The 10,926-nt window shown below is 57.6% G+C and overlaps 1 protein-coding gene across 2 annotated transcripts; it reads left to right on the top strand.

The window, feature by feature from the left end:
* Positions 1-3,234: 3,234 nt before the first annotated feature.
* LOC128790963 (maestro heat-like repeat family member 5) lies at positions 3,235-9,363 on the top strand. 2 transcript variants are annotated; one of them, XM_053948191.1, is made up of 16 exons: positions 3,235-3,368; positions 4,204-4,332; positions 4,682-4,746; positions 4,856-5,005; positions 5,189-5,337; positions 5,575-5,722; positions 5,953-6,140; positions 6,230-6,367; positions 6,625-6,739; positions 6,910-7,047; positions 7,228-7,404; positions 7,538-7,690; positions 7,850-7,951; positions 8,313-8,415; positions 8,689-8,745; positions 9,036-9,363. In XM_053948191.1, the coding sequence occupies exons 2-16, from the start codon at positions 4,212-4,214 to the stop codon at positions 9,233-9,235; spliced, it is 2,004 nt and encodes a 667-aa protein (XP_053804166.1). In that variant the 5' UTR covers positions 3,235-3,368; positions 4,204-4,211; the 3' UTR covers positions 9,236-9,363. The 2 variants fall into 2 exon arrangements, with proteins under 2 accessions (XP_053804166.1, XP_053804165.1); XM_053948190.1 differs by lacking the exon at positions 3,235-3,368 and adding an exon at positions 3,415-3,941.
* The last annotated feature ends 1,563 nt before the right edge of the window (positions 9,364-10,926 follow it).

The raw sequence follows: 10,926 nt of genomic DNA, 5'->3' as shown, positions 1-10,926 counted from the left end.
AGAAATGGTTCTGTAAAGGATTCTCAGAAGCTGGCTGAAAGCTCACACAGTCTTGTACATCTGTATGCAAACTCTGAGATAAGGTGTGCTGACTTAGGAAGGCCATGGAATCAGGATGACATTGTTGAGAGATTGAACTAGAAACAAGTTTCAGAAGGTGGCCTTGCAAAAAGACCAGCTATTTTGAGAACTAGAACTGTGAAAGATGCATTGCAGCAAGACCACATGGGGTAAAATAATAGGTGATTGTTGTTCGGAGTGTTAGCAGCATTGTGTGGCAAAAGCTAATAGGCTGAAGAACATTTCTAAGGTATTGCAAGCAGGAAATAGGGTGGCTTCTTAGAGAATGGCGTTAAGCTTTACATCTCTTATGTCTCACCCTTCTACAAGACTGGTAATGGAATAAAATCTTTGAAAAAGCCTCTCAGTTGCCCCGTCTCTGTAGAGCTAGGATTTCCCAACGCTCCTCCTAACACACACACTCAGCAAATTGCACAGCACAATATATGGTTACATTTTGTGCATATTTATTACATTCCTTGGTTAGGACTGGTTATACAAATTACTTCTCCGAGGTCATTCATATCATTAGCATACGTGATGGCAAATTCAGTGTACTCTGGTGGTGCCACTGAGGAAGGCTCCGAGTCTTCCACAGGGCTCACTGCCATGAAGGCCGACAGTCTCATTCTGTCTGCACTTATCACCTTTCTTTCTGAAGCATGAACAGTCCTTTTGTTGGCTGCTCCAATGGTATCAACATGTTCTGTTCCTCTGCTCTTAACAAGGAACCTTCAGTTTCTCTTACCTTCAAATGGTTAAAGTGCATCTTGTTCCTTAGGCTTCTGCTTAATATTTGCTGACCCTTTGTCATGATTGGACACTGGCGCAATGCCAGTGCACCCATGCAAAGATATTTTTCTCAAATGAATGCTGTGAGATGCGACTGGAAACAGAGCAGAGCGGGCTCGAGCTTAGAAGTAAAAAAAAAAACTTTATTAACCTACAACTAGAAAAAAAGACACCCACAGGATTCAGAATGGAAACCTTCCAAAACATTCCTCCTCCCCCCACCCAATTCCCACCAAAACACAGTGAGACAAAACCTTGCATTCCCGATCAAGTTACCAGCCCTCAGATAATCAATTCTCAGTCCATCAAGGGAGAGGGGAGTCTCTCTTGTACCATAGACTCCCCCAGGAAACACAATTGCCACCTCTTGCGTTTCCGCGTCACACACGGCACCACCTGGAGAAAATCTGCCATCGTGACATCCTCCTTCCATGTCCAGTGCTCTCAGCACCGTGCATGATGGACCGAGACTGCTCATAGGGTTCCTTTGAAGGACGCTTTGCCAAGGAGCAAAGAACAACAGTTTCTCTTTTTGGGACAACAGTGCCCCCCATTTTCTCCTCCCCTGGGGCCAAGGGTCTCAAGAACAGAGATCTTCTTCTTCCCTGAAGACTGAGGGCACCACCACACCCTCCTCATCTTCCTCTCCACTCCTGCCACTCCCTTGGCATCACTGCAGCAGGTCACTCACACTCCAGCCCTGGCAGTCACTCCCTTGGCTCAAGCCATTACATCCCCCTAAAATGCAGTCTGTGTTGCAGGAGAAATTGCTTCCGTCTATGGCTATACAAGAAAAGTCCAGCCAAGGCCGCTCCATCATCTCCTCCCACCTAGGATTTCTTCTTCTAACATCTCAGATCCCAGGCAGTCTATCTTGTCTTTCCGAGCAAGGAGGATTAATGATTCACCAAGTTTTCTCTATCCAAGAAGGGGTTAAAAGTCTCGGGCTCCCAGGACGACTGAAGTCTTGGCTGCCCAGAACTCCCACGGCTGGGCACCTTCCCCCCTCCGCTTCTCTTTCTCCTCTGCCGGCGTACTGCCGGCACATGAGATCAAATTTCCAGGTGTGTGGTAGTCTGTTATTTTACAGTTTGTTCTTCTGTAGTGTGTTTTAATATTCCATGTTCTAAGTTCGTAATGGTTCGTTCTATGTACCCCTTTTGACTTCCCTAATGGTTCAGTCCTGAGTTGTTTGCCACAGTTTTCCCCCCCAAAATGTATGTCAATCTACTTGTCAGTCTCCCTGTATGCCTCCCTTGTTCCCTTGTCTTACCCCTGTCTGTCAAAGACAGCACACTCCTTTGGTTCTGGAGTGTTCCCTGTCTTTCATCCCTTCCTCAAAGCACAATTGGATTGTAAGGTTTGCTCCCTCCCCGTGTTGGCTTCTACTGGGGAGCTCTTACCCTGCACCCCTCCCCTAATGGCCTCTTTTTGGTCAAAGGTTGTGTACTCCCCGTGTTCCCTCTACCCTTTAAAAGGAGTCCTTTCATCTTCAGATTTGGCGCTTCCTCTGCCCCCCTTTGGGAATTAAATCCTTGGAGATTCAGACAAGTGTCCTTCCCTTATTCCTCTGCCTCTCTTTCCTCGTGCCCTGTGCCTTTGCTGTGCTGCCCACGCCACAGCAATCACCGCCACCCGCAACAGTCTCGGCAGAGAATTGGGGACGGCCACTCGCGTGTCTGCCCTTCGGCCACAGGCGGGACAGCTCGTCGGCGAACCTCCATCCCGTGGCCGCTGAGAGCCAGACTCAGATTTGCAAACCAATGGATGGCCATTTTTTTGGCCTCTATGTTATGTTTTCTAAAGTGACTCTCAATGGCTGACGTTAAGGCAAATGAGTTGCTGCTTTGCTATGGGAAGCAAACTTGAAAATCTTTCATTTGTTAAAAATGACTAAGGCAAGAGTTGGCTCTCACAATTAAGGGATGAATATTATGTGGACGTGAAGAGAAGTTTGTAGAGTTCTGTTATTTTTCCATGTTCTCCCCATAGTCCTCTTTCCCTTCCCCCCTGAATTGGTGTCACTGGTTGGGGCTCTTAGAGGAGGGAGAGCTTGTTACTAGGAGGTGTGGCATGGCAACACCTGACCTCCAATCAAGATGTAAGAAAGTAATCTCACTGATGGAGAGCAGAGAAAGAGTTGACTGACAAAACCTTGGGAAGGTCTAAGGGTATAAAGGGGACTCTGCCACACCTGCTGATGTCAGCGCTCCCCGGGCCCCAGGGCTCAGAGCAGCGTTCGTGCCCTGGCCCACACGTTCCTTGTCCCTGTCACAACCGCGGGTTTAGGATGGCCACCAGCCGGGACGTGTCCCAAGGAGGCTGTGGCAGCTTCCGTGGAAGGCCCCGTGCCCTTCCCAGCGCGGCTGCGTCGGCAGCCCTGGGGGCTCCTTGTGCTGCCCTGAGCCCACAGAGCAGGGCAGGCTTTGCTGATGCTCTGAGCCGTTCCTAAAGATCCTGTGCGGGCTGCCCCGGACCGCGTCCTGCAGGGTGACCCGCTGCTGCCTGATCAACAGGTGCCCCGATAGAGAAATGTAGCCCCAGCAAAAGACAGGAGGACTCTCGTGCTGCTGAAATCCACGTGGGTTTATTGAGGACAGGTGGAAGGAGGAAGGAAGCAGGAACAGGAGCAGGGGGACAACCACACGCAGAGGGAGACAGCTCCAAGAGCAACTGGGGAAGGATGGGTCAGGGTATAGAACTGGGGAGGGATGGGAGTGCTTAGGGTACACACTGTCCAATGGGAAAAAGGCTTAAGGGATGAGCCCCAGGGCAGGTGACAGTGTTTCCAAGGGCCCTTTGTGACGTGGTGCCGCACGATCACCATGGAATTGCAATGGAATCGGGTGTCCAAGGGCCCTTTGTGACACGTGGTGACACAGCAGCTGGTGGTGCCAAGAGCACGCCAGAGTGCTCAGAGCAGGCGACGGGACAGGACAGGACACAGCAGTGCTGTGAGGAGTCCCCTCACAGCTCACTTGTTCGTGTCCGACCCGCAGCTTTTCTGAGGCGTTGTTCCTGCAGCTGACCTCGAGGCCACAGCACAGCACTTGGTGACCTGTGGCCTTCCCGAGGCTTCTGTTCTGCAGGTGCCCTTGAGGGCAGAGGGTGGGACTTGGTGCCCTGGAGCTTTTCTGAGGCATCTCCCAGCCCTGCCGCCAGTGCCCTCGAGGCCAGACCACAATCCCTGACAGGAGTCTCCTGTCCTTGTGGCAGGAGCCCTTGAGACCAGAGGGCAGGGCTTGCTTTCCTGAGGCTTCTCTCTGGAAGGTGCCTTCCAGGCACAACTGCAGGACTTGCTTATGTGGAGATTTTCTGAGGCATCTCTCCTACAATTTCCCAAAAATCCAGTGACTGACATGGAGAAAAGACCCCCGAGAGTGCCCAAGCTGGCCTGGGTGGAGGAGGAGGAAGAAGGCCCTGGAGCTGCCCCAGCACAGGAGACTGAAAAGGTGGTGCCATTCCATCCACCGCAGGAGGGTGAGTGGCAGAGCTGGGCCCCAGGGTTGGTGCCTGCAACGAGCTTTATCCCATCCAATCGGGTCCAACTGCATCCTCTCCCATCCTCTCCCATTGGATTTCATCACATCCCATTGCATCCCATTGCATCCCATTGCATCCCATTGCATCCCATTGCATCCCATCCCAACCCATCCCAGCCCCTGGGGACCAGCCTGGGGACACGATGGAAGAGGGGCCTGGCAGACATCCCACAGGGGCCGTGCTCCATCCCCCCGGGGCTGTCCCTCCCTGGGGAGAGCAGGGCTGGGCTGTGTTCTCCGGCCTCTCCCGCAGCCCCTCAGCTCTGGCTGTGCTCACTCCTTGCCAGATGCAGCCCTGGACCACAGACAAGAGCAGGAATCCACCCGTGGCCGCTTCCGCAGAGCAGCGCAGGTACCTGCAGCCATCCCCACCTGGGCTGGGCCTGCTGTCACTGCTCAGCCCAGCACCGTGTGTGGAGCACTCCATGCAACATCCCTGGCTTCTTGGCCTTCTCCTACAGCTTGTTTGCAAATTCATCAAGAGCATTCGGCAGGAAGAGACCAGCGCCGTGGGCACTGGGCTCAGAGATTACTCAGAGGTCCTCAAAGATGAGACCAGTGCTGCCCTGCTGGATTTGCTTGTGGAGAGGGGTGTTTTCAGAGCAGAGCAAGTAAGCAGCCTGTGGCCAGGCTTCAATTCCCTCATGAGTCACATGGCTTCCCAAGCCACTAGTGTTGGTCCCTGTGAGCCTTTGAGGCCATCGCAGTGTGGTGGGAAGGGAAGCACTTCTCTGGGGATACTGGGAACGTTGCTCCTTCTGGCAGCTTTCCAAATTGCCCTGTGCCTTCTCCAGGTGCCTGCCATGGTGAGATTCATCCACCTGTGGCTCACGGCCAATGATTCTGCTGAGCACAGGCTGGACAACACCCTGCTGCATCTCACCAAAGCGCAGCCAAATGACGCAGTAATGACACTCCTGCGTGTGGCCCCATCCTGTGACAGGTATGGGGCCCACCTGCCCAGAGGGCTCAGGGCTCCCCCCAGCCCATCATCCTGTACAGCCTGTCCCAGGTGTCTGACCAACAGAGACTTCCAGGGCCCTCTGGCTGCTCCCTTTCCCAGCCCTGGCATGTCAGGCCCCCAAGCCTGCTGCCATGCTCCTTTGCTGCCCCTCAGGGGCCATGCCCAGGCCAGGGTGCTGTGCCTGAGACCCCCTGAGACAGAGCTCTAACCCCACAGAGCTGCCATGGCCATGTGGAAGACCATCATGTGCTCATCCAGGACTGTGAAGCTGGTGCAGCTGATTCTCCTGGATGTGCTGGGGAGCTGGCCAGAGTACAGCACGTGCACCTCCGATGGGGACAAAACGGGTGTCTTTGCCCTGGCTGTGAGTTTCTGCCAGTGGCCTTTGCTGGCCCCAAGGCCGCCTCTCCAGCAGCTCTCCTTCCTCCTTCCCCCACTGCATCTGCCTGCCTCAGGCGCTGCCCTGAAACCTGGCCTAGGGGCAGCTGCAGGGCCACCGGTCCCGCTGCTCCCCCTGTGTCTCTCTGGGCCTCTCCCTGCCACGCTCGGGCCCTGTCACACGGACACCTCGGCATTGAGCTTTGTTCTTTGCAGGCAACTGTGGTGATGTGGAAGATCCTCCAGGAGCCCTGTGTCCCACGTATAGCGACAGCGTATCTCCCCCGCCTATTTGTGCATCTTCTCTTCCAAGTGTTCTTCAGCACTGAACAGATGCCAAAGAAGGTTCTTACCTTCTGGAAGGGATGCCAGGAGCAACACGGCCTTGCCACCAGCCCCAACAGGTGCTCCATCCCAGTCCTTCTGTCCCTGCCACATGGCCAGGGCCGGAGGCACTGCTCCCAGTGTGACCTGGGCTTTGCTCTGCACACAGGTTTGCAGTGCGGACCCTGAAGTCCCTGCTGTGCCAAAAGCAGTACAAGGATGTGGTGGTGTCAATGGAACGCAGGTGTGGCTGGGACACGCTGCTCTGTGCTGACACCCACCACTATGCCGTGGGTCTGCTGGCCAGGTGAGACCCCCTTCTCCCCACTGCCTCTGACATTTGTGCTCTGCGCCTGGGGTGCCCCACACAGTCCCCATGCTCATGGGCCAGAGGGCCTCGTCACCGAGGGACTGCCAAGCAGACTGGAAAAGGCTGGGAGAGGAGAGAGCACAGAAGGAGATACCTCCTAAAGGGCCCAAGTCCCTTGGTGAAAGACCAGACCTCTGTGAGCCTGTCCTGGGAGAGATTTCTTCAGGGTCCTGGTCCCTTTTTCGCCCTCCTAGGGAGATGCGCCATGCTTCTCTTGAGTTGTGTTCCAGTATTGCACTCCACCTCCTCTGGCTGCTCAGCACACAGGAGCCACGCTGGGATCTGCCTGCCCTGGCATTCCTCGTGGAGGTGAGCCTGTTGGCCAGCGCTGCCTCGCTGAGCTGCCTCCCAGCTCCCTGCCCTCTTGTAGCCACAGCTGCCAGGACGGTGCCCACGCCCTGTGCTGCTGCCTGGGCCCAGCCCTGTGCGGTTCTGGGCTCCTGCCGGCCGGTCCCCTGTCACTGCCCTGTGCCTTTCAGGTCCTCGAGTGCCTAGATTCAAGTGAATGTGGTGACAGTGTTGTGGAGGTCTCATCAAGGTACCTGCAGAGCGAGTGCAGGGAGAGGCGTCGCCTGGCGCTCAGGGCCCTTCTCGAGCTCATTGACGATCCCTCGATGGTGAGAGGGGGCAGCGGCTGAAGCTGCGCTGGGAACACAGTCACTTGGGCTTGGCTTCAGGCGCTGGGGCAGCTGCTCCCAGCTCTCCCGTTTCGGCTTCCCTAGTGCCTCGGGACAGGCCTTTGGCCTCCAGGCCCTGCAGCAGCAGGGTGGTCTTTCAAACACTTGTGTTCCACACAGGCTGAAAAAATGTGGCGCCTGACTGAAAGCCTCATGGACCTACTGTGGGACAGTGATGCAGAGATAGCTGGGCTGACACTCATCACACTCAGCTTTATATTCTTGCACAAATCCATTCTGATCTCAACTCCCATTGCCCTGCAGCTGGCTAAGGCGCTCCTGCCACTCTTTGACCATGTAAGGCTCTGTGCCCCCAGTCACAGTCACTGGGTGCTGCCTGGAAACTTGGTGCCCTGTGGAGTTCCAGGCCTGTGCCCAGGCAGGCCTGGAGGAGCCAAAGCGGAGGTGTTTTTTCGTTTTCTTCATATAGGAAAATAGCCAGGTACAGCTGCTCTCCATAAAACTCTTTCAAGACATGATGGGGTTTTTGGAAAAGGGAGAAAAGCCTTTGGAAAGGCCTGTGCACCAGAGCCTGCTGCCACTCTTCTTCCACTGCCACAATGAGAATCAGCGTGTGGCAGAGGTGAGGACTCGTGGGCTGTTGCTGTCCCCTTGGGAGGGGGCTGGGCTGCCTCCTGCCCTGGCACCTGGCGGGCTGCAGCCTCCTCCAGGCCTTGGCACAGGGACGCGGGTCCTGGGCCCTGGGCTGTGGGGCCATCTCCGTGTCTCTGCTGCTCTCCAGGCTTCTCGGGAAACGCTGATTTGTGTGGCTGAGTACCTGAAGAGGAGAGATCTTGAAAAACTGGTGAAGAAGGAGAAACTCTGGATTTTCGCCAACTGCCTGGTAAGGACGGCCTGGAAGCCCCAGGCTCAGCCTGGAGCAGCCCCCTGGGCGCGGTGCTCAGTGTGTGGGCTGGCAGCTGTGCCCCTGCCCGCTGCTGCAGCCAGAGGCCGCGCGGGCTCTTCTCCAGGCTCCCGTGGGTCCCAGCCGGGTGCCGATGGAGCCCCGGCCCGGCGGGGCTGCGGGGCGGCACCGCGGCTCCCCGGACAGCAGCCGGCCCTCTGCCCCCTCCAGAGCCCGGCGCCAGCGGCTGCTGGCCGGGCCTCAGGGCTGTGCGGGCAGGGGAGGCCGGGGCTGGGCGCAGGGAGCGCCCGGGCCAGGGGCTGAGCCCGCGCCAACCCTTCCCTGCTGCCGCTCTCTCCAGCTGGCAGAGGACAGGAGCCAAGCGGCCGAGCACCTGCGCCGGGCCCTGCCCTACCTGCAGAGCCCACAGGAGCCCCTACGAGAGGCGGCCGTCAGGTTCATGGGTGAGCCAGGAGCCCGGGCTCCCTCCCCGCCCCGCCGCAGCTCGGCCCCAGCCCCGCCTGCTGCCCCGGCAGCGCCATCCGGGCCCGGCGCCGTGGAGCCCCGCCTGGCCTGGGCGCTGCTGCCGCCCTCCGGCAGCCGTGCCCTTGGGCGGCAGCGTGCGGCAAGGGCCCGGGCTGAGCCCTGCCGGGCCACGAGGCCGTGTGGCCACAGGGCTGGCAGCGCCGCTGGCAGGGAGCTGTGCCGCTGGGCCGTGACAGGCTCTGTGTTCACAGGGATGGCCGGGCGGAGCTTGAGGGGGCAGCAGGGAGAGCTCCAGCTGATCTGCAATGGTGAGTGAGGACAGCGGGCTGACAGCGGGGGCTGGCGGGGGCAGCTGCCATCCCTGCCCCGGCTGCAGAGGGCTCTGCTCCCTGTGCGGAGCAGGGCTGGCCTGGGCAGAACACACAGAGATTTCAGGGACACATGGGGGATTCGTGGCCCGCAGCTTCGACCTGATCCTGTTGGTCCCTACTCCCTCCTGACCATGGCAAGAACTGGCTGGGATGGCCCTGGCAGGGGGCTCTCCTCGGCTCCCCGCAGATCCAGGATCTGGCCATGGCTCTGATCCTCTCTCTTTCAGCCCTTGAAGGAATGGTGAATGACATCAGCGTCAGCGTTGGAAGCCTGGCAATTCAATCATTGTGCATCCTCAAGGCAGTAGAGCAGGCTCCCATCCCAAAGTTCCAGAGGCTGCGAGATCAGCTGCGCCGGGCATGGAAGACACGGCCTCGTCTGTCGCGGCTCAGCTGGCTGGGCTGCTGGGGCTCTGTGGAGGGCTGATCCAGGAGGCTGTCTTTGCTGGGGCCTCCAGAGCAGGCAGAGATTTTATTCAAAATAGCTTTTTCCTTCCTTTTGTTTTCCATTAATATGTAGATATTGAATGTAAATAAATATATTGTTTTCTTTTCCTTCAGTATGTAAATATAGTATGTGTTATAATAGACAGACTCCCAGGATCTTTCTTTTGCTACCCTGGATCTGCAGGGCATAGGGGAGGAGGGGGAAAAGGGTGCTTGTGCTCAGCAAGCTTCCCAGTCGTGCAGTGTTACAGGGAAAATGGCCAGAAGCCCCCTGGCCTTTGGGGGTTCTGCTGAAGCCTTTGTGCTGCCCACAGAGCGGGTGGGCAGGGCTGGGGCCGCGGGGATCCCTGCGAGAGCGGTGCCTGGAGATGGCCACAAGGCCTGTCCCAGGCAGGAAGCGCCATCCGTGTCCTCCTGCCCGTGTGTTGCTGGCTGGATTGCTGAGGGCTCTGAGGTGCCTCTTGATGGGGCTCCCCTGGAGCTGCTGTGGGGCTGCGGCGCTGCTGCCGGGCAGGTTGGCCGGGCTGGGGGAGGCCCGGAGGGGCTGGGGCAGTGGGCAGCCCTGAGCAATTGGGTGTCAGAGGCCACAAGCAGCCCCCAGGCAGCCGCCTTGTTCCTGGCACCCGGCTGCTCTGGCGCTTCCTCAGTGGGCGGTTGGAGGGACCCCCTGGAATCAGGCGTGGAACCCTGGTGCCGGCCTTTCAGGGCTGTGAGGCCAGGAGTTGTGGGGCTGGGCGTGTGCCCTCGCTGTGCTGAGACTGGAGTCCCTGGCCCCTCAGCCTTAGGCACCGAGCTTGACTGCCTGCTTGCTGAGTCTTGCTGCTGTTGCCATGGGGGATGCCAGGCTCTGTGGGTTTAGACATTATTGAGGGAGAAGAGCAGCAGCTTTGAGCCCAAGAGGGGCCACAGAAAGGCCCTCTGGGCAAAGGGCATTGCTGGCATTCCCAGGGCAGGGACACACAAGAGTGCAGCGGGCACCTTCAGGGTGCCACGCTGGCTTTGCTTTGGGCCACCTCCCTGTGTGCAGGGCTGGGTCTTTGCTTTGCTGTCGTTGGCCTTTTGCCCTCGTGCTGCTTTGGCTGCCTGCAGAGAGGGGCAGCCCTATCAGGAGGGTGAAAGGCCCTGTCTCTGACATCTCAAGGGGGAAATGGAGCTCTGCCGGCCCTCAGCCCACGCTGTGAGCAGAGCAGAGCCTTTTTCCCGCCCCAGTGGCTTTCTGCCTGCTGCAGGCCCCTGGCCAGCATGACCCACTCTCCTGGGGCTGAGTCACTGAGGGGGTGGGTGGCTGCTGCCCCACGGTTCGCTGACAGGCTGTGAGGGTCGCTGAGTGAAAGGTGGGCGTCCCAAGCGCTGCTGAGGGGACCTGGGTCACTGAGGGACATGAGGTTCACTGAGGGGACATGCACCAGTGGCTCCTGTCCAATCAGTCTGCTGAGCTCAGGCTGAACAGGACCACTGCTGGATCTGACCGAGTGTCTCCTGGTTTAGGGCAGATTTGGGAGAAAACCTCCAAAAAGGGTCCCCCCAGAAAACCAATCCACATGTCCCCTCCCTCCAATGGTTCGTGAAAAAAATCTCCTTCTGGAGAGAAGTGGAAAAAACCCTGTTTATTTCAAGATGCAAAGCACTCCCCAGCACAAAAAGTGAACAATACCAGATGACAAAACTCAT

This window comes from Vidua chalybeata, chromosome 7 (assembly GCF_026979565.1).
Source record: "Vidua chalybeata isolate OUT-0048 chromosome 7, bVidCha1 merged haplotype, whole genome shotgun sequence".
NCBI lineage: Eukaryota > Metazoa > Chordata > Aves > Passeriformes > Viduidae > Vidua > Vidua chalybeata.
Note: the sequence above shows the minus strand (reverse complement) of the source record. Positions and strands in the feature narration are given on the sequence as shown.